The sequence below is a fragment of the Aspergillus multicolor genome, assembly GCF_047715735.1.
Source record: "Aspergillus multicolor strain CBS 133.54 unplaced genomic scaffold BDW74scaffold_25, whole genome shotgun sequence".
Classification (NCBI taxonomy): domain Eukaryota; kingdom Fungi; phylum Ascomycota; class Eurotiomycetes; order Eurotiales; family Aspergillaceae; genus Aspergillus; species Aspergillus multicolor.
The window spans coordinates 6,842-30,102 of NW_027395976.1; the positions used below are offsets into that span (position 1 = coordinate 6,842).

The 23,261-nt window shown below is 43.3% G+C and overlaps 4 protein-coding genes across 4 annotated transcripts; 3 read left to right on the plus strand and 1 right to left on the minus strand.

Annotated features, from left to right (window-relative positions):
* Positions 1-9,564: 9,564 nt before the first annotated feature.
* Positions 9,565-13,501, minus strand: BDW74DRAFT_186926 (glycoside hydrolase family 18 protein; the record flags this gene model as incomplete). The annotated part of the gene is made up of 4 exons (XM_073731349.1): positions 9,565-9,955; positions 10,028-10,582; positions 10,667-11,116; positions 11,165-13,501. 4 exons carry the CDS (start codon positions 13,499-13,501, stop codon positions 9,737-9,739), a joined length of 3,561 nt encoding a protein of 1,186 aa, XP_073580849.1. The 3' UTR covers positions 9,565-9,736.
* A 1,618-nt stretch (positions 13,502-15,119) lies between these two features.
* On the plus strand, positions 15,120-17,209 carry BDW74DRAFT_186928 (LysM peptidoglycan-binding domain-containing protein; the record flags this gene model as incomplete). The annotated part of the gene is made up of 4 exons (XM_073731350.1): positions 15,120-16,326; positions 16,405-16,695; positions 16,800-17,003; positions 17,070-17,209. 4 exons carry the CDS (start codon positions 15,120-15,122, stop codon positions 17,207-17,209), a joined length of 1,842 nt encoding a protein of 613 aa, XP_073580850.1.
* A 567-nt stretch (positions 17,210-17,776) lies between these two features.
* On the plus strand, positions 17,777-19,486 carry BDW74DRAFT_180972 (ankyrin repeat-containing domain protein; the record flags this gene model as incomplete). Its single annotated transcript, XM_073729870.1, has 1 exon — positions 17,777-19,486. The coding sequence occupies one exon, from the start codon at positions 17,777-17,779 to the stop codon at positions 19,484-19,486; it is 1,710 nt and encodes a 569-aa protein (XP_073580851.1).
* Positions 19,487-19,946: 460 nt separating this feature from the next.
* On the plus strand, positions 19,947-20,375 carry BDW74DRAFT_180973 (uncharacterized protein; the record flags this gene model as incomplete). The annotated part of the gene is made up of 3 exons (XM_073729871.1): positions 19,947-20,055; positions 20,111-20,268; positions 20,343-20,375. 3 exons carry the CDS (start codon positions 19,947-19,949, stop codon positions 20,373-20,375), a joined length of 300 nt encoding a protein of 99 aa, XP_073580852.1.
* Between the last annotated feature and the right edge of the window lie 2,886 nt (positions 20,376-23,261).

Below are 23,261 nucleotides of genomic sequence, written 5' to 3' on the forward strand. Positions count from 1 at the left end.
AATAATAATAATAATAATAATAATAATAATAATAATAATAATAATAATAATAATAATAATAATAATAATAATAATAATAATAATAATAATAATAAATTTAATACTCCTGCTAAACAGTAATAATATATATTAAAAGGTAATATTAAGATTACCTTATGCTAAGTAATAAAATTTATATAAATTACGAATTTAAAAAGTAACCTATAATTTACTTTCTTTACCTGGGGATTCCTAACCTTCCGCCTAAGAAATAGACTATAAAACATATAATATCTAGTTTTTCTTATTAAATATTTTTTATAAAAGCATATTAACCCCCCCTAGCTAAATAGGAGAGTTTAGTGTAATATTCATAGGAAGGAGTTACTAACACGGAAAGTTGATTTTTTAGATTATACTAAACTTAGCCATAAAATAGTTATGCGAGGCCTAACTTAGGGGAAGCTTGTATAAGAATATTTAAAAGTTATTTTTAATAATTATTAAAAATTTTCAAGTTTTATAATTTAAGGTTTATATTAAATAAAATATATATAATACATGTGTTTATTCTTAAGCTATGGTAATAAAATTTATTAATAATAAATATAGCTCTAGTTATGCTAAAACTTTTAAACATGCCAAGGCTTTAAATTTTTATACTTTATTTAAGCATTATATATTAATTATAAATATAAGAACTTATCTTAGTAAATAGCTATAAGGCTTTTTAAAAAAAGAATAATCCTTCCTTAGTAGTTTATTTGGTATATTTCTACACTTTACTTTAGGTTAACTTTACTATAGAAGGGTGTAAGGTAAATAGTGTAAATATCTTAAATATGCTAAATATTATTTAGGCACTAATAAACTGGCGGGGAGAAAAATAATACTAGGGGAGGTTAAACACCCTTAAGCACTTTACTTTTAATAAAACATTGCCAATTTATCAATAAATTATATCTTTTATAAACCTTACTTAATAAATACTCTAACCTACTAAAAAATTAAGAAATAATATACATGTATATGAATAACTACTTCCTAATAGTTATTATTATTAACAGTAATTTTATGTATTAAGTAGGGCCGAGTATTAGGTAATTATGCCTATAACTAGTAAAAGGCTAAGATATATACACAGGGTGATTAATACTTTTTTAATAACTTCCCTGCCCTATTTTATTATAAAGAAACCTTAGGGGCCTAGTACGCATACTTTAATAATAATAATACCTTAGATTTTTTAGTTATTAGTGGTATTAAGTTTTAAATAACTTACCCTAAAGCAAAAACTTTATGCCCATTATAAATTTAGGTTAGTTATTTTCTAATTATTATATAGCTTAAGGCTGGACACTAACTAAAGTAGAGCTACTTAAAATAATATATATATTATTTTTTAATAAGCCTTTCCTAAATCTGACTTAATATTTAATTTTACTATAACCCTTCATTTTTATTGTAATAGTAACTGTAAGGCCACGCTTACCGTGACGCCTACCTACCATCCGTGGATGCCTGAGGCATCCGCCAAGCGCTGACTAAGCGCGTACTGAAGACAGATCCCCGCGAAGGGGGAATTCTAATCTTTAGCATTAATTTATATAATAAACTAGGTTCTTATTAAACGCCTTTACTTCCTCCTTTTCCTAAGCTGGTATTACAGATATGTTAATTTTAATTTATTAGGGAACCTGCTTCTTATAATTTTAATGCTTAACCTGCAAAATTAGCTTATTTATAATAACTGGACCAAGAAGATCCTCGCGGCTTACCCCTATCCACAAGGGTAAATAATAAGACACCCCCTTCATAAGCACCAAGGACCAAGCCTACTTGCTCGCGGAGAGAACTAAACATACAAGCCTACACCCCGCGGAAAATAAAGCCGCGGAGTCTACCTCCCTAATTAGGGATTAACCCCTTAAATAAATTAACCTAGCAGTCCTTAATAAAAAATACAGGGCCTGAGCCCTTAAATAATAATTACAAGTTTGCTTAAAACTTACAGAGCTAGATATTTAGAAATCGCGAAAATATACTTGCAGGATATTTAAAATTAATCCTAATCCCCCTGCAAAGAAATAAAATTAATTACTATAAATACCTAGTAAAAATATAATCTACTTTACAAGGGACTTTGCTAATTACCAGACCTTTTATAATTAAATATAATAACTCGCGGTTTTAAATAAATATGATAAGAAGAAGAAATTAGGCTTTGTGATTCTTTACCTAGACAGTATACTTAATACCCTATAGCAGGATAATGGCTCGCGGGAATACCAGGAGAAAGGATAAAATAGCCTTTATAAGTTTCTTAAAAAATAGCTTAAAAATCCTTGTAATAGGCTCCAGGAAACCTGGATAAAGGCCTTACAGGCAAAGCCGCAGGCTAAAAAGGATACTTATACTTACCTTAAGTAATTTAATAAAGTTATTATTGAGATAGGTAAGGATGCTAAGAATCCTAAGCTAATTTAGCTACATGTTTATTTAGAATCCCTGCTATATAAAGTTTAACAGTGGGTTCGCGAGTAACTGGAGATGTTAAAGAACTAGCAAGACTTAACCTTGTTAGTGGTTAAACTCTAGCTAATAATTAAGTCTTTATAAAATAAAAACTTAAAGCCTTCTAGGTCCTTAAAAAACTAAAAGAGAATAAACATATAAACCAGACTAAGGTCTGTAAAGCCCCCGCAGTCTGGGACTAAGGGTGGCAGGTCCCCCGCGGGACAAGTTACTTTTTATAAGTAAATATTAAGTAATTAAAAAAATCACAAGGCAGGCCTTTATTTTAGGTACCACTTACTAAATTATATTATATAAGACTGCCCGGAGAATAGCTAGTTCTTTAAGTAACTAAAGAACACGGCGCTGTTAAGCATGGTAAGCCTAGAGGTAAAAGGTTCTAGGAACCTTCCCGCGGGAGGTATAAGCCATGTAACTTTATAAGAAAAGACTAAGGCCTTGTTTACTCCCGCGGAGCAGCCTAAGGTGTTGCCAGCCGGAATAAAGCTACTTATAAAAAGACTATTCTTGTCCGCGAGGGTTTGCCTGGCTAATAGTGTTAGTATAAAACACCAAGCGCTTATAAATAGCGGAAGCATGGTAAACATGGTGCTATCCACGCTTGCCAAGCAGGCTGGGTGGAGAATACTCCCCTGGCAGGTGTTTACCTCCACGGTAAATAAGCAAGAACTCTGTAATAAAGGCATTATAAAAATAAAGATAAAGCTAGTAAACACTAGTAGCGTGTAAAAGATCTTCCACGAGCTAGTTATTATAAGCCTAGATATCTTGCAGCCTATCCTAGGGATAGCCTGGTTAATGCTTTATAATCCTACCACAAGATAGGCAGAGTATTCCCTTGTATTTAGGGACTATAAGCTAATAAATATTAGCTTAGTCTCCGCGGAGGAGATAAACTAAGGGTTTACTCCACAAGAGATAATAATACTTTAGGTCTGCAAGATCTAAGCCAGAGCACTAACTAGCAAAAACCTACCTAAATAGTATTAGGACTTCGCGGACATGTTTTTAAACTATTAGGCAAATAAATTACCCCCTTACCGCGAAGGGGTAGATCTTTAAATAAAGATTAAGAAAGGCAAGGAACCACTATTTAATCCCTTATATAATTACTCTCCGCGGGAGGCCTTAGTAATTCGCGAGTATATCTTTATAATACTTGCAAAGGGGTAAATCCAGGTATCCAAGTCCCCTGCAGGCGCTTTATTACTATACACTGCTAAAAAGGACAGCAGCGTACACATGTGTGCAGACTATTATAGGTTAAACACGGTAACTATTAAAAACTGGTACCTTCTTCCCCTTATTAAAAAGATAATTACAAGGCTTAGCACAGGGAAGATATACTTACAGCTAGACCTCCGCGATGTGTTTAATTAAATCCGCATTGCCCGCAGATATAAATAAAAAACTGCTTTTTATATAAAATATAGCCTGTACAAGTATAAGGTTATGCTATTTAGCCTAATAAATACGCCGGCGGTGTTCCAGGGATTCGCGAACTAGGTATTCCGCGATATCCTAGATATCTTTATTATAATATACATGAATAATATAATTATATACTCGCGGGATAAAAAAAAGCATGTTTATCATGTGCGTGAAGTGCTAAAACACTTGCAAGAGGCAAGTTTATTTTATAAGTAAAGTAAGTATATCTTCGCGGTAAAAAAAATTAACTTCTTGGGGTATATTATTACCCCGGAGGGCATTAAAATAAAGCCCTTGCAGGTAGTAATTATTATAAAATGGCCCAAGTTATATATAGTCTATAAGATCCTTGCTTTTATTAGGTTTGCGAACTAGTACGGGTATTTTATTAAGAAATACTCTTAGCTAATAGCTTTACTTACAGACCTGTTAAGGAAGTCCGCGGATAGGACTTCTTAGTTAATAAAAAGTTAAGAAAATATCATAATTATACTGGCTTGCGCAGCCTTTATTATAATTAAAAAGGCCTTCCGCGAGATAATAAGCTTAACTTATTAAAATAAGTTCTTGCCCATAAGGCTAGAAAGTAATGCTTCTGGCCAGGCAGTTTATGGTATCTTAACCTAGCTGCATAATAGCAGGTATTAAAGGCCTGTGGCATTCTTCTCTAGGAAGATATAGCTATCTAAGTATAACTACAGGGTTAGCAAGCAGGAGCTTCTTACTATTATTAAAAGTTTTTATAAATGGCGGCACTACCTGGAAGGTTATTATATAAAAATTAAAGTAATTATAAATTATAAAGCCCTGCAGAGCTTTTAATCTTAAACTAAGACCTTATTATAAATACAGATTTATTAGTCTTAGTTTCTCGCGGGATTTAACTTCCGCGTGGTTTATAAAGCAGGCAAGCTTAATCCTGCAGACAGTCCTTTGCAAAGGGTAGATTATATAGATTTAGCCCGCCGCGAGAACAAGCTTAAGTATGGCACTTAAGTATTAAATAAGCTATAAAAATAGCTTAGTTTAGCCTTTATAAAAGAACTAGATTTATATAATAGCCCTGTAAAGGGGTTTGTCTTGGCCTTGCAGGCCTCCGCGGATTAGCTTATTCTTATATACTTAGGAGAGTGGCTGCTCGCGAGGATTATAGTAGTATATAGCATAAAAGTTAAAGCACTTTACACCACGCGAGTAAGAGCTTGCAAGATTATATATAGGGTTAGACCCTATTATAATAACCCTTTAGTAAATCTTATAAAGAGGCTGCCTAAGCTACTAAAAAAGGACTAAACTACACAGGAAGTTTACAGGGCCCTGGTAAATCCTAGTAAAGAGTTTATTATACTTAAAGGGGGTAAATTAAAGCTAGTGCGCTGGTTAAATTAAAAAGGATTACTTTTCTGTAATAAAAAGGTATATATTCCTAACCAGTATTTCCTATGCCTGGAGATACTTATAAAGCTATATAATAATCCCCTTGCAGGATATTTTACTAAGAAGAAAACACAGGAGCTTATTACCCGGTAATTTTACTAGCTATGGATATAATAGTTTATGTCTTAGTACTGCAAGGCTTGCGCGGTATGCTTAGGTTTTAGGGTCTCGCGTGATAAGCAGCAAGGGCTGTTATAGCCGCTGCAGGTTCCGCAGAATATCTGGGAATAAATTAGCATGGATTTTATTACTAATTTACCAGCTAGCAGGTGGTCCGCGGACCTAGACTAGTAGCTATATAATACTATCCTAGTGATAATAAATTACTTAAGCAAGATAGCTTATTTTATCCTAGTTTATAAGATTATTAAGGGACTAGAACTTGCAGAGATTCTTATTTATAAGGTAATTAAACTGCATAATATACCTGCAGTAATTATAAGTAATCATAAGTTAGTCTTCGCGCAGGGGTTTTAATTAGAGCTTATATATTACCTAAGTATTAAGCATGTAATAAGCACCGTGTACTATTCCTAGACTAATAGCCAGACAGAGCGCTTAAACAGTGTTTTAAAGCAGTACCTGTGAAGTTATATAAATTTTAACCAGGATAACTAGGTTAGCTTCTTACCACTTGCAGAGTTTATGTATAATAACGCGGAGCAAGCCTTTATTAAGATAACACCCTTTTGCATGGTAACTAGGAAAGATCCAAGAGTAATTATATTAAATAATTAGCCAGATATTACTAACATGGCCAAGCCAGGCACTACCAGGCATGCTGTAAAGCTCTAGAAGCTTTGTAAGGGGGCTATGCAAGCCCTAAAACAGGCTCGCGAGTACTAGAAAAAGTATTATAATAAGAAGCGCATCGCGAAGACCTTTAAGATTGGCGAGTTTATATAAGTTAGCTTTAAGAACTAGGATAGTGTCCGCCCGAGCCGGAAGCTAGGTTAGCGGTATCATAGTTTATAAAGAATAAGTAAATATATTAGTAAGAATACTTACCGGCTAGATACTCCTGCTGGGTTCCGCGGATATAATATTTTTTATGTTTTCATGCTCCGCGAGCACCAAGAGCTTAACAGCATAAACCCTATAGAATAATTCCCAGTGCGCCTCGCGGATAAGGAGGCGCAGGAATAAACGCCCGAAGCCATCCGCGAGCGGAAGCCCGCGGAGGATAGCAAGGGAAATAAAACTAGTAAATAATTATACCTTGTTAAGTAAAAGGGGTACACGGAAAAAAATAATACATGGGAGCCTGTAAGTGGCCTACAGTATTTATAAGTTTTTAGGAAGTTTTTATAGGAATTACATGTAAAAGAAAAACCTTTAAATTTCACGGGTCCAGCCCGCGGAAGGAGAAAACACTTTACCTAATTATATACAGGCCCCGCTAAAAGGAAAAAATAAAGAAAAAATACAAGAAAATATAAGTAAATACTAGGCACAGGCGCCCTTATTTTTTATAATTACTTATTTACACGCCTTAAAGGTGTACTTTTAGTAAAGTTATACTAAAAGAGGATAGAATGCTTGCAAGACTCTTAGGCATGTAAAAGGGAACACGCGGCTAAGTAAAAAAAGTCTTAAAAGGGCTTACCTTAAGAAAGTTAATACAAGCTAGGGAAAAAGGAAAAGAGGGAGGATTTAAAGCAGGAAGGAATTATTTATATCCCGCGTGGATAAAGCCTTTACCTTACCTTTTAGCTATAAACTTACCTTTAAAGTAAGGTTTATACCCCGCAAAGTAGTGAAATTATAATAGCCTATATAATAAAGTTAAGACTAGTATTATAAGGCGGAATATCTTGTAAATAAGCTTCTAGGTAAAGAGCACCTGCAAGTTAAAGAACTTAGGGACCGCGGAGGTTTATAAAAAGTGGTGGTTACTAGTAAGAAGGCCTTTTCCCTATATTATAATAGGTTTCCCGCCTATAAAGGAGGTTTTACTGCCGCGGAGGGTTTTTACCAGCGCTTACATGCATGTATTTAAAGAAGTTAGTACTGCTTACCCCGGCCTTAGGGACCAAGGCCTGCAAGGGGGGAGGGTAACTATAAGGCCATGCTTATCATAACGCCTACCTACTATCCGTGGATGCCTAAGGCATCCGCCAAGCGCTGACTAAGCGCGTACTAAAGACAGATCCCCGCGAAGGGGGAATTCTAATCTTCAGCATTAATCTACATAATAAACTGGGTTCTTATTAAACGCCTTTACTTCCTCCTTTTCCTAAGCTGGTATTGCAGATACGTTGATTTCGATCCATCAGGGAACCTGCTTCTTACAGTAACTAGGACTGTTTGGCAAGCCAAGCTAACATTAATATTAATAATTTTTGATTATTTCCAAACTACACAGTAATATTTCTATTTAATTTAGGGAACTATTATATAAGTCCCTTTAATTAATATTTATTTTTATAATATTAATCTATAAAGAGCTCTAGTAATTAAAAGTTTATGCTTTTTATTAGTTAAAAAAGCTAGTAAAATTAGCTGCCTGTGCTTCCCTAAGTATAGTTAATTCTTAGGAATAAATTCATAACCTTATGTTTTAAAAGCCGCCTTTAAGCCTTAATTCTCCGGGCAAGTTAATATAAGAAGTTTGCTAATTAATTTACAAGCATACATGTTAATATCTTAAGTTAATGCTGTGTGCGTGTAGTTACAGCAGCCATAATCTTTTATAATAAATAAATAGTGAGGTTAGGGGCCAGGAAAATTTATTAAAAATAGATAGTATAATACAGTATAGAACCTTAAAATACTAAAAATATAATAGCAAGCATAGTTAAGATTTTTTATTTAAGTTTAGGGTCTTAAAACTCCCTTAATAATAAGCTTGTAAATTATTTTATTAATAATAATAGTAATATTGCCCGTAGTGAGTTTTACCACGCTAGTAAAAGCATGAATAAAAAGGTTTTAGTAGGACTTAAAGGTGCAGTCTTAATAGTTAAAATAAAATGTATTAAATATAGAAGTTAGGAGCTTGTCCATGCATAAGATTAGTTAAAAAAAGTATTATTTAAATATTTTCATTAATTTTAAGTTAATAGGGATAGGGGATGCCTAGTTTTTAGTAAAAGATAGGGAAAAAAAGAAAGTAAGAAAAAGGGTTATTACAAGGCTTACAGGGAGTGCTATTAATGCAATGTGTGGGGTATTAAGGTCTATATTAAAAGAGTTATAGATAAAGTGGTTAGAGGAGGCGGAACAGGTGCAGGGGGAGCTTTATGACCAGATTCTTATTAAGTAATGATATGCATTGTTTTTACCGCTATATTCAATTAGATGAATGGAACCGGCTGTTTTACAGGAGTAAAAGAAGAAATATATGAAGGGAAAGCTAATTATATTATTACTATTAAGCCTCTTTAATTTATTAAGTATATTATGTTCTTATAATTAGTTTAAATAATAACTTTACATTTTAGTAAATAATTACTAGCTTTATCTAACTTATTTATACTATTATTTACTCTTTCTTCCTTGGCTATAGTATTATAGTTAGCATAATAATTTATAATACTATAAATTATAGAATAATAAGTAATATTACTTATGCCTGCTAATTAGTCTAGGAAAGTGTCTATATATATTATACTTTTTTTTTATTCATGGTATACTGTTTTATTATTGTACTAATTAATTAAGCCAAACTCCGCCAGACACCCATCATCATCCTAATTAAGATTGCGGGCTCTGTAACTAATTACTTTGGCACCAAGCGGCTGGGATACTCCTTAGAAGTTGCGAACACTGTTGGCGTATTCACAATCAGACTCTTGGCTATTCTATACAGCATACAGCCGCATCTGGCACGGTAATGCGGTCAGCTCGACGATCCCGGGTATCTTTGCTCTTGTGCCCTCTGGCTTGGCGTGGTCCGGTTCTATCTTAAGCGCGATTGAGTATCCTGGTGCGGTGCGCAATGGCACGGCGGATACGTCGGGCGGAAGCGGGGGGACATCCTTGACAAGTCTTGGGTACGGAATGATTCAGACGGTAATTGGGATTACAGTAGGGTTGTTTGTTAGTGCGCTAATTGTCTATCCGCATGGGATGAGGAGGGGCGGCTTATTTTCTGTGTAGTGGGGGCATGTATCTATGGCGTGGTAGAATGGTAGTCTGGGGTTGCTTCTTGCTTTATATGTGTTGTTTTGAATATACCTTAGCATATTCATGCCGTCATCCTTCTTTTGACAGTGATATGACCATTTGGTTTTGACATATAGAACACTGGGAATTGGCTAATCGCCTTGTATATAGGGTATAAGGTATGTCCATCAGAATCCAACCAAAGCTGTCCGTGGTCTACCGTACAAGCTAAGCTATTACCATCCTATCAGCTCTCAGCCTTCGACAGATCCGGCGCATCACCCCCTTCCCCGGGCATAAAATTGCGATCAAACGCCCCATCCATCGGCTCGAAATAATCCGTGTAGTCCTGGCTGGTCGGAGTCGGAAAGTCATCCGCATTACTCGCGCCCAGCTCAAGAAGCCGCGGGAAGAGCATCTGCAGGTTCGTCGTCGAGAATACCCCGCGCTCATACAACCACAGACTCTGCCGGATCTCGTTAGCATGCGCGGCAAACCCTACACAAAACCTCGTTTAGAGGCAAGGTGGAACACTCACAAATCCATTCAACAACTCCATATACCCCCCGGGCCTCGTCACACCCCTCGTTTCGCGGATCTGGTTCGCCCTCGAACTGCCCACATATAGCCGATGGCTCTCCGCCTGGTTATGGTTGTTCCTGTTGCCCGTTTGCGCAGGCACAAAGCAGCGCAGCGCCTGCGTGCGCGCATTATAGTCGCGCAGATCGCCTGTATTCCACACCCCGTTCGCGTAGTTGGATGAGCGCCGGAACTCAGCGCGGAGGTCTGCGGTGCGGCCCTGCGTCACTGCTGGCGGCCGGTACGTGCCCTGGCTGTGGTAGACGGTCACTGTTGTGACACCGGGGTACCAGGCCGGCGAGTTCGAGCGGAATGTCAGCCGCCCCAGGTCAATATGCAGGTGCATGATGATCCAGCGGTCCGTGGCGGCCGTGTGGCTTGTGTCGGCGTATTGGGCGCGCAAGGTGTCGTCGGGCGCGACGCCCGGCGTGGGCCCGATCCAGAACCCGATTTCTAGCAGGAATTGCGTCCCGCCTGCGTTTACCCAGCGGAGATAGTGGATGCTTAGGTCACCCTGCGTTCGCGAGGTTGCGTGTTAGCTGGGTGTGGTGGGGTAGGGTCTTTGTGATGGGAGGGTAGGTAGGTCGGTAGGACGTACGTTGAGGACGCCGCGCAGGGCAGCGGTGATGGTGGGCTGCACGCCGTTGCTGGAGCGGTCGTTCATGCAGGACTCCGTAAGGGAGCGGCGGGCGAGGGCTGCGTCTTCGCTGTCCGGGTCATTCTCCAGGTCTTCGCACATGACCTCTGTGGCGAGCGCGAGCTCATTCAGCCCGTCGGCCGAATCGGCGATGCTGCAGAGTGCGTCTGCGATCACGGTTGCGGGCGCATAGTTGGGCGTCGACACCCAGTCGGACTGGTACTCGCCGAAGAGCGGCTCGCGGAATGTGCTGATGTTGGCGGCTTGTTCGCTCAGCCCGGCATCCTCCACCGCGTCCGTCCAGATGGCCGTTAGGTCTTCGCGCGGGTACTCGGAGGTCAGCCAGACTTCCATGATGGGGAGGAGGAAAGTGAGGACCGTTCGTTGTTCGTCTGAGACGGTGGCGCGGCCCTGGAGATCTAGATCGCGACGCCGTCGACGCGCATCCCAGGTGTAGACGGGGCTGTACTGCGAGTCCCAGTCGGGCGGGCAAACGGGGTCGGACAGGAACTTCTTCAGATACGTGGCGAAATCCTCGGCCGTTTGGTCTTGGTAGACGGTTGAGCTGCGGCCCTTTAAGGTTGTCTCCTTGGTGCCTTTGCAGCAGTATGCCTCAGTGCCGTAGTAGCAGTCGTCCGTGTTGGCGGTCTTGCCGGCGCCCCAGAGAATCTCGATGTCTTGCTCGGCGATGCGGATCGACCCGCTAGGACAGGCGTCGCTGCAGTACTTCGTGTTGGTGAACTCGACCTCGTGGCCGGCCCACTGACAGTTCGTGAATGCATCGGGCGGCGACGAGTCCGGGCAGCAGAGGTTATACCAGTGGCTGCCGTCGCATGAGGGCTGGCCGCCGAACCCCTGGCGCGAGCTCGTGATGTAGGTTGGGAAGTCCGAGGGGCAGGTCTGGTCCTTGGAGCAGCTGGTGGTCCACTGGCACTTGGTCCAGGGCTTGGTGGACTCGGTGATGGTGCAGCAGGCGGACTGGTAGCCCTTGCTGCAGCCCTTGTGGACAGTGCCAATCTCCACCTCGTCGTCGTTGCACCCGGGCTTGCAGTGGCCGTTGTTGTGGAAGCCTCGCCAGCGACAGGTCGGCACTTCGCTTGCTGTCGGGCAGCAGAGCGTCTGCGTCTGCTTGGAGCCTGGCGGGCAATGCGTCGAGTCGAGCATGAGCTCGGGTTTCTTATCGTCGCGGTAGACAGTGGTGTAACCGCTCGGGCACAGATCGCCGCAGTTGATGAAACGGCAGTACTTCTCCTGTCCGCCTGTGGTGGTGGTAGTCTCGTCCTCATCGAGCTTTTTGATCGTGCCACCGCTCATGGCAGCCATCGCACCGAAGGAACTGACAGTCAGCCCACTGCTGATATTGACGTTGAGCCTGTTCCCCAACGCCGCAGCCAGGCCCTTGGAATACGTGTGGCTGGAGTCGTCGTAGTCAACCGACCAGACGAGCACGCCTCCCAGACATTGCGACTTGGCGAAATCACCCTTGAGCTTGAAGGTGTCCTTGTCGTCAAACGAAACCCATTGGTCATTGTCCCAGGAGACCGCCTTGACCGCGGCGTCCTTGTAAAATGTCGGGGTGAGGTCCTTGTCACTGATCAAGTTGGCGATTTCGCTGTTGAAGAGAATCCCCGCGGTATCGCTGCAGCTGCCCTTGTCACCGGCAGATAGATACTCGCAACCGGGCTCGGTACAATCCACACTGGCCAGCGTGAAGCTGCGCCCGTAGAACGCCAGTCCGAGATTCACCTTGGACGCCGTGATATTGTTCCGCCAGAGCAAATCCAGCGCCGTTTCAATCTCGGTGAGGTTGGTGTGTGCGGACAGGTACGCGCCCGTCCACTCATTGCCCATGTCCCACGTTCCGTGCAGGTCATAACTCATGTAGTTGAACCAGTCGACGGTGGGCTCAATCGCCGTGAGGTCAAAGTGCTGCAGGTACCAGTAGCTCGTGGGTAGGGTGACGGACAGCCCGAAGTTGTACTGATCGAGCGCCTTGCGGAGGTTTTTCAGGAAGGCCGGGAAGTTCTCGTAGTCCTCGGCGCGGCCGTTGCGGTCCGTTGCAGCCGGATACTCCCAGTCGATGTCCACGCCGTCAAAGCCCCAGGTCAGCATGAAGAGGGTTAGCGAGACAAAAAACACCTCCTGGTGCGCGTCGTCGGCGGCCGCAACGTCGGAGAACGTCGTTGCCGTCGGCGACCCATCGTCCGAGAACGTCCACCCCCCAATCGACAGCCACAGCTTCTGGCCTAGGTCGCGCGATTGCAGCGCCTTGAGCTCCTGGTAGAGCGTTTCGTCGGACTGCGCGTCCGGCACGACCTCCAGCGTATCGGGGTCGATGCTTCCGAACGCAAAATAGACATGCGAGTAGACGCCCTGCGGGAACGAAGCCGGCTGCATGCCGCCGCAGACCCTGGAAGCGCCCGCGGACGCGTAGTACCCGATGACGCGCGTCAGGGACTGCGAGCCGACGTCGCACGAGGGCCGCGTGACCTTCGAGTCGCCGCAGAAGTCCTCGGTTGTCCCGCAGAAGCCGTACTTGCTGCAGCAGACGTTCAGCGGGCAGGCGGTGCTGTTCACGTACTCAGACGGCCAGTCGCCCGGGTTGCATTCTGCCTTGGAATCGCAGTTGTTGATGCAGTTGTCTGCGCCGCAGTAGGTCGGGCCCATCCCGCAGACGTTGTATTTGCCGCAGCAGCCGATCGCGCATGGCACGTTTTCGTCGCAGTATGTGTCGGCCAGGGCCTGGGGGAGGGACCCCAGGCCTGCGAGGAGAGCAGCGGCAATGCTGGCCAACATTGCTCGGCTCGTCAGGCGGGAGGAAATGATGTCAGAGAGGGAGAGCAAAGATGGAATATGATAGATGGTATGGTAGGAAGAAAGGCTTCACGGGGATTATTTATGCGTCGGAGGTTGCTGCTATGGTGCCTTCCGCCTGATGGAACAATGCACTGGACAGTCTCGACGCGGGTACCCAGGCATCGTGCCGTCAACGCGCTAAATTAGTCGGATGGAGAATGGATACCACGAGGCCGAGACCGAAAGCCACGGAGGATGGCCGCTTCCTGCAAGTGCGAAGCAGCGGTTTTCTTTCGCAGTCGAGGCGGGACCAGCCGGTCATCAGCAGACTTCTAGCAATGGATGGAAAAGAGACGGTTCCAGAGGTAAGAACGTTTACTTTGCTGCAGTGGCTTCCGGAATGCACAGATCGCAGCGACGATGGATAGATTACGAGGACGGAGGTCAATCAAATCGAGGCTCTGGCGGAATGGCCAGTGATAATCAGGCACACCCGCGGTAATCCGGCGATGCTACTCCATTGCCCTAACTAAAGGAGGGTCCACAGGGTCACAAGGGTGTTTCCTTCAATGGAGCCATGCCGGTATCCCCTGCTGCTAGTGCACTAGTGCCGGAGCATTACCGCCTCGATAGCACAGGAAACGATGCACATAGGCCTGGGGTGTGTGATTCACCAGTGGCATAAGTTGTGGATGCGGAACTGTATCTTACAGCCTGACCAGAACGGACAGGGCTGAATAAGAACCAGGAGCGCATCTGAAAGGAAAAAGAACCCTGGAGCACATGCACTCGAGGCCTGGTCAGGTCCAGGAACGCAGTGGGTCATCCTTCGACTAGGCTATGCTTGTATCCTCTGGGATGCGTTCGTAGCTTCGCTTACAGGGCACGAACTCCACAAGCTTAAGGCTACGGCGAGGGCTAGTCCGAAAACTGCAGGAGTCTCAATGACCAACGGATCAGCTTCATGATTCCAGTATTATAGCATGACCCACTGCAATTTCCCCCAGCTTCGCTAGCACTACAGGTGACATGGCCCTGACTGCAGGCAGTCTTGTCCTGTAGAACCAGCAGTCCTTTCAGAAGTCCAGTATCATGAAGCTGGATGGCACCAGACGACTGCATGCAACTGCAAATTTCAGTCCACTAGCCTCGGCCTTGGAAGAAATGCAAATCTAGGGAATGGCCGAAACACGGAGACCGTGACAAATAATGTCATCTGGCGTTCACGTTCGATCTGTCAGGGTTATCTCTTTCCGGTGACCTCCGACACCTCGGCATTCTTTGATTTGTTTTATACCGTGTTGCGTCGTTTTCCATTCCTCGTCCTTCCTTACCCCGTCTCTGCAGCTTGCTTCAACAACGAGTCAGCATGGTACTCGCCATTCCCCTGGTGGGGGCCTCTGCCTTCATCTGGGCTGCTGGGAGCAGCATGGTTGCTGCGCACGCCCATCACTTCACCCACTTACACGCTGCTCGACATCATCATCACAAGCGGGAGTCAACATTTCCGGGCATTGCCATGTTTCCCAACGGTTCCTTGTCCACCATCGGCCTGGACCCGTCCTGTGAGGCAGCACTGTATCAGACAGTCGACTGCGCCGACCAGACTGCCTCTCTCATGACGGACGGATACATTGGGAGCTTTGACAACGACACCATAACTGCGCAGGTCTGCAGCGCAGGCTGCGAGGCCTCCATTGCCGAACTGCACCAAACAATTGACTCAACCTGCGGCTCCTCCGCATCTCTCGTGCCCGGTCTTCCCTTCCTGGACATGCTGGACCTGCTCTGGGGCAACTGGAACCAGTCCTGCTTTGTCGACCCCACCACCGGCGAGAACTGCAACGACATCATCGCTGCCTTCCCCGAGGTGGAAGACCTCGCAGACCTCCCGGAGCCCAATCTCTGCTCGTACTGCAATGTACAAAAGCTGGCGCTCATGCAGGCTGACGCCTACAATGACGAGTATGACGAGGACTGGCAGTCGTCGTATGCGTACGTCGCGGAGACCTGCAATCTGACCGTGATCAATCTCAACGCCACAGAAAGCGCCTTCAACGTGACAGTGCCCCAAACCACAGCCAAGTGTGTGTCGGGCAAAACGTACACCACCCAAGACGGGGATACCTGCGACTCGATCGCCTTGGGGTACGGCGTTTCGTCGGCGACTATGTTCTACATCAATTCCAACATCCACAACTGCTCTGCCATCGCCGCAGGCACCACCCTCTGCTTGCCGTCAACCTGCAACGCCGTCTACACCGTGCAACCCGGCGACACCTGCAGCTCCATCGCTGCCGACAACGGCCTCCTGACGGCAAACATCATCGCGTTCAACTCCATGCTCGACGCCAGCTGCAGCAACCTCCACAACGCGAACCCCTCTTGGGGCTCGACCTTGTGCGTGTCAACGCCAGGTGGGACATACACCGGCCAAGCCCCGGACAGCGGCAGCACCTATGAGCAAGTCGTAGTCGATCCGCCGACAGGGTCACAGGTGGCGCCGGGGACAACCCTGGACTGCGGCGCGTGGTTCGTGCACGACGCAAGTCTGAACCTGACATGCGCCCAGATCTGCCTGTCGAACCAAATCGCCATTAACCTCTTTACCGTGGCAAACCCCTCTCTCAACAAGACGAGCTGCGATACCGACCTCGTCGCCAATGACGCCTACTGCGTCGACCCGCTGGATGGTTGGGATTGGGCTTCGAATTCCACCAGCAGCACCAACACTACGACTTCCACCACCACCGCGCCAACGGCGCCCCCGGCTCCAACTCAGACTGGCATACCTGCTGCCTGTGATGCATACTACGTGGCGCAGTGTACGTAAAATGGATCCTGCAAACCCCTCGAGTTCCCCTAGGTCTTTTCGCTAACATGCCCGACCCTTTCCACCATAGCTGGCGATACATGCGCTACGGTAGCCGCTAAGTTCGGGATCACAGAAGCTCAGTTCCTACAGTGGAACCCGGCCGTTTCGTCCGACTGCACAGGAGGCTTCTGGGCGGATGAGGCGTACTGCGTGGGTGTCTCCAGCAGCAGCAGCACCACCACCACCACTACTACGACCAAATCCACCAGCAGCAGCGCCAGCTCATCCATAAGCACCTCTACCACCCAATCCGTGACTGCTCCTGCGGCAACGCAAACCGGCATCCCCCCCAACTGCAACAAATACTACGTTGCCAAGTGTAAGTTACCCGACCAACGTACCATTGCTTATATTTGTGTACCACGTCATAAACGTGAACTTGAACTTGAACTACAAACTAACGACTCCGATGATGCAATGCAGCCGGCGACACCTGCGCCTCCGTCGCATCCACATACGGCATCAGCGCGTCGCAGTTCCACCAGTGGAACCCGGCCGTCTCGTCCGACTGCACGAGCGGCTTCTGGGCCGACGAGGCGTACTGCGTTGGCCTTGCGCCGGCGTCTGCGCCCGCCCCAACGCAGTCTGGGATCCCGACGGCCTGTAGCATGTATTATGTTGCGAAATGTGAGTCCCGTCCTCTACCCTGGCATCTCATGGATTTTGTGGTTAGCAACTGACCCGTACCTGTAGCTGGCGATACGTGCGCGACGGTCGAGGCGCTCTATGGGATCTCGGATGAGGACTTCCACGGCTGGAATCCGGCGGTGTCCGCGGATTGCACGGCGGGGTTCTGGGTCGACGAGGCGTATTGCGTTGGGGTTGCAGAGTGAGCTGTCCACGTCCACGTGGGACTGGATGGGTCTTTCAGCGCTATACTTGTGTTCTCTAGTAGTATTTAGGAGGATAGAATCTCGAGCACAACCAGTATACCGGCATTAGAGGGATAGAAGCCTTTATACCAGGTTATCGTATGTTCTCTTTTATTAGATCCCCCAATAACGCATGTATAGATCAAGCGGCTGCTCGTTTTCGTATACCTACCTGCGTATTGGGTCGGGGCATCCCTGGTTTTAGCATATGGTATGGATGGTAGTAGGTAGCCCGGGTATAACTTAACTTACTGAGGTAGATACTTCGTTTAGAAAGCGCTAGTCTCTGCATGTGAGCTGCACTTTACCAGCTAGACCTCGAGTTGTTTTGGGTGTCCGTAATCAGCCTAGTAACTTCGTACCAGTAGCTTTGCTGGCTATAAATTAGGTATAAATAGTGGACCAATGCCCGTCCACGCTTTCCGAGCCAGTGTTCATTCCAATTTTCACTTCTCTCTGACCCACCCGACATTGAAACTCAAGCTCAACCAACCCCAACACATTGGAATCAATACCTCGATCACTGCAATGGCCAGCGCCTACCAAGAATTCCATACCTGCACCGACGCCGCATTTGAGTCGCGGAAAATCCTTAATACCGACCGCTCACCCCTCTACGAGACCGAACACGGCTCGCTCCTGCGCAGAATCATCGCGCGCAATGACGTGCACCTGCTGAAGCAATACATCGCCGCTTGGGAATGGGATTTGGATCGTCCCAACCACGGAATCCCAGTTCCTAACATCCAGTCGCAGGATCCATTCTATATCGCAGCGGTGCACGGGAGTCTGGATGTGTTGCGTGTTTTTCTTGATATCCGCTCGACGACGGCGTTGGCGTCTGCGTCTGCGTCTGCATCCATCGAAGAAGAGCGCGGGTTCTCGTTGCTCCATGTTGCGTGCCAGCATGCGCAGATCGCGACTGTCATGTTCCTGCTTGATTTAGATGTGGATCCCCCTTTAGCGATGCTTCATGATCGGGATCCCGGCGGGTGGACACCTCTTATGGCTGCAGCATACTCAACCGGGGCTGCGGATGCTACTGATCGCGCGCGGGGCGAGGCACTGATGCAGATGTTGCTTGACCAGGGGGCTTCGGCGCGTGATATGGTACCATTAACGTGCTCTCTTGAGAACATTCGTGCCGATATAAGTGGTGCAGATGGAGGGCAACTGCAACCGCAACAAGCGGAGTCGACGGTCCTCAGTCTGGCGATTTCAAGGTGCAATTATAGCATGGTGAAGCGGGTGCTCGAATCCGGTGCGGATGCTTATCAGCCTTTATCAGTGTACAGCGACGGCCCTGGGTTTAGTTTCCACGACGATGGTCTTGAAATCCGAGATGTTACCGCGCTGCATCTAGGGAGTGCTGCCTGGAATGTCGAGGGGATTAAGGCCATTCTTGACTACTTCCACGAGCACGGAAACGAACAGCCGTTGGATCTGATATCTCGCCGCGATAGTATGGGCCGACTACCGCTGCACTACGCGGCTGCGGGCTCAGATATTACAGGCACATTAGAGTTGTCCCTGGCAAGCGAGAACACTTTAGTCCAAAAGATAACCGGCACTTTTCAGCTACTTGTACCTAGCAACGAAGCCGCCACAGCGAGCCTGATCAACACGCGTGACACGCACGGCCGCACACCACTCCACTACGCCGCCCAAGCCCATGCGGACTGCGGAATCCAAGGCTTAAAGCACGCATACCACGCGCTTGCATGGCTCTGCTCGCGGGGCGCGGACGCAAGCGTTCTCGATGGCAAGGGACAAACAGTGCTGCACATCCTCGCGGCCGGATCTCTAGACGGCGAGTCTATTGATTGTGACGTGATCCAGCTCCTGTTGACACATAGCTGCCCGCTCGATGCCACCGATAACAACGGCGACACAGCGCTGCATATTCTGGCGCGGCATCTGCGTCAAGCGCACACTGTGCTTATGCTTCTTAATCATGGAGCGAAAGTTGATGTTATTAATAAGAGCGGGAATTTGGCGTTGCATGAGGTCATGAGGGGGGGTATGAGGCCGAAGGAGAGATGGGATCGGACGGGACAGGAGGCGGTTTCGATGCAGATGCGGATTAAGGCGCAGGATGGGGTTGTGCGGGCTCTTTTGGAGGCGCATGGGAATGAAAGGGTCTTGAATCAGCCAAATGGGGAGGGGAAGACGCCGCGGGTGTTGAGAGAGGAGACGAGGAAGAGGTGGGAGGGGATGAGGGCGAAACAGGTCAAATAGTCAAATATGGGAAATCGAGGATATTAAGGGTTTAGTGACGATGTCCCAGATAGAGGGCAACCAGGTTGCGAGGATGAGGTATAGAAGCAGCGATATAGTTTAAGATGAGCCAAGGATGGACGAGTTTGGTTGGGGTAACCCCGCTGTTTACGTGATAAGATGATGAGGGGTCTTTCCAGGCTGCCATCATCTTCATCTTGAAAAGCTTTCTTGATCATCAATTCGGTATCCCTAGTTCAAACTTAGTTCTGCGACATTAACCATGGCCATCAAACAAATTGTGTGCTCCGGCACCCCCTACGAGGTACCACACAAACCCAACCACCCCTGTCCCTCAGCATCCCAGATCACACCTTCTCTGGATTCCTTGGGTAAGACCCTCTAACACCATCAAATCGGCCAAATTCATGGCTACCACGCCTCCACCGAAATCTCCCGCGCAATAAGCTTCTACGCCAAGATGTTCGCCAGAGACAGCAAGCTCAGCTGGCCGGAGGTGCAGGATCTCGCGAAGGATTTTGATCAGTTGATTAGAGACAGGTGGCCGAGGTATTACAAGGAGCTGAGAGGTGATGTACTGTGCTTGGCGAAGAAGGGTGATACTGACGTTGTACCATGGCTCAGGAATCGCAGACGGGTCTGAACAAGAGCTCATCGACATCGTCGCGCTGAACGTCCGCACGGAGATAGTCTTTGGAAAGTTCAGCGACGGGTGCACGGGGCTGTATTACCGCGATAGGCACAGCGAGACCAAGGATGCGTTTCTGGGGCAGAATTGGGATGTACGTTTCTTGCCTCACCCATCTTCTACCATAGTGTACTAGACTAGCTGTGAACTAACGTATACATGGACCAGTGGGAAACCGAGCAAGCCAAGAACCTAAATTAACTAACCCTCGTCCAAAAAGACCTCTTAGTCATTAAAATGATTACCGAAGCCGGTCTGATCGGGAAAATTAGGCTGAATTCCGCCGGCGTGGGCATGTGCTTTAACGCGATCCGCGCTAAGGGCCTTAATAAGTTTAATATATTAGTATATTTAGATCTAAGTATCGCACTGGAGAGCCGCTTGGCCCTGCAGGCTGTTAAGAGCCTTAAGAGTATTAGAATAATAAGCTTAGTATATATACTTGCTTATATTCTTTTGTAAATTTAATATTAATCTGCCTATAAACAGGGTATTCTAATAACATTTATTTTTTATATTTATTATATATTAATATATAATCTTTTTATATATGGCTAGATTCTTCCCAGCATACTGCTCATGCTAGTTTGTAGTTACAAGGTTTATCTTCTTTAGTATTACTACTAAACAGGGTTTATATTTATATTTCTTAGGTCTTATAGTAATTTATAACTATTTTATTACTAGTTTAAATTATTAAAGGTATATCAAATTCTTTCTTTAAATTTAAAGGGATTTTATTACTTATTTATAAGTAATCTTCTCTTTACTTCCCGAGAGGCTTACCCTTAAGTAATTTATATTTACTTAATTGTCAGATAAAGCTTGCCGATCTGTCTTAAACTAGTGGGATTTAAGGATATTTTATGCGCAAGAGTAAAAGGTACAAGTCTTAAGGTTAAAGAGCTTATATAAAAAACTAAATAAAAACTAAAAGGTAGGGTAGCTTGGTTTTTAAAAATAATAGATAATAACTAAAATTATTTAACACTGTAAAAACAATTTTTTAAATATATAATACTTAATAAATTAATTATAGTATTCTGCTTTAATAAGTATATCTAGTTAGATTTATTATATTACTTTGCTTTAACTAATATAATAGCTAAGAAGTTATTTTATTAATACTGTTATATTATTATAATTAATGCGGATAATTAATGGCTCCGGTTCCTAAAATAACAGCCTATTATATTATATTAGTAAGGCAGATTTATTAGCTAATAGTAATTCGCGCTAGCCGTGTTTTTAATAATTCCTCTTTTTTAGGTTTTTTATTCCTAAAGATTTTTTAAGTAGTATAGTGCCTGTAAGTAAGTTTTATTTACCTAAATTTTTTTTTATATTTTAGCACTAATTTGCGATGCCTTTCTTATTAATAAATAAAAAATAAAAGCTTTATAATTATATTATAAAAAAGGGTTTTAAAATAATTTCTTCTTGCAAGCGGTGTGTTAAGATGAATAAATCTTATATAAAAGTAAATAATTTAAGTTATTATAAAAAATATATTAGCACTTGCTAAAAATATAATATAGCAAAGCTAATATTCTTAAATATAAACTAGTATTATTTAGTTATAGCATAAAATAAAATAAGACTTTAAAAATAAGAAAAGCGTTTAAAATTATAGTAATAATAGTAAAACTGGCAAAATTAAATACCTGCATAAATTAACTTTAAAAGTAAAATAACCTTCTACACAAGCGTGCTGGCGACTTTATTATTTATAATATAAAAGAAATAGAAGAGCTTAAAAGGCTTAAGGAAAAAAAGTAAAAATAAAAAAAATTAAAAAAATAATAAAATAAAGTTATTTAGCTATTATAACAAGCGGCAAGAGCTCTTTTACACAGGCTTTTTTTAAATAGTTAGGCTGCTAAGGCGTTTTTTATGCCTTTATTTAATAACTTCTTTTTTAACTATTTCCTTGCTAGAATTCCTAAATCTTCTTAGGGCAGTTAAGATGCCTAACTAGTTTTTATAAGTTATTTTTTAATAAGTAGCCCTTTTAATAAATAAAATATTAAATTTAACCCTTATATATTTATTAGTCCAAGATTTATTTAACTTTATATTTTTTATATAGCTGGTATAAAGATAGCTTATTTTAATTATATTTATTATATTTTATAATATAGTCTTAAACCTGTTAGTATATTCTTGGAAAAAAGTATGCTTGTTGAATTTTTTTTATTATTTTCTTGATTTTTTGGTGCCCTTTTAATAATAGGTTATGGTATAACTTAATTACTTCTTAAATTATGCTTTAAGGTACTATAATTATTTTATTTTATAAAAGTATTTTATTACTTTTTTTAAAGGTAGCTCCCTAATTTTATTTTTAAAATTATTTATTATTTTCTTATTTTTTCTTAAGTTATACTTATAATTATTAGTTATATACACGGCAGCTAGCTCGGCGTCTTGGTTAAATTTAAGAATATTTTTAATTTTATAAAAAATATTTATCTTAGGATTTTTGACTTTAATTATATAATCTAGTCTTTAGCTTAGCATATCCACGGTAATATTCTTTTTCCTGTTAATATGCTTAATTTATAAGTTATATTATAATAAATATTAAGCCTATTTAATTTATTATTTATTAAGTTTTTTTATTATTATAAAGTATATTAAGTTTTTATAGTTAATTTAAATAATAACTTTATATTTTGCTCCTTAAAAGTAATATTTTTACTTTTTAAATTCTTTTATAACTACTAACACTTCCTAATTATAAGTGTTATACCTTTATTTAATATTTAATATTTATTATAAAAAGAATATAACTAGTTATAACTTTTTATTTTATTTATTTATTCCAGGACTATTCCTATGGCTCCTTTAAATATATTTATTTTTGTATAATATTATAATTTTAGGTTATAAGGCTATAATATAGGCACTTTCTTAACTTTTTTTAATATTTTATACTAATCTTTCTTACCTTTATCCCTATACAAAGGGTTTGTTATCTTATAATAGTCTGGTAAGTGGTTATGCGTTACACGTGTAAATAAACAGGTATTTTTATATATATTTTATAAGTCCTAGAAATTTTTTAACTTTTTTCTTATTTATTAG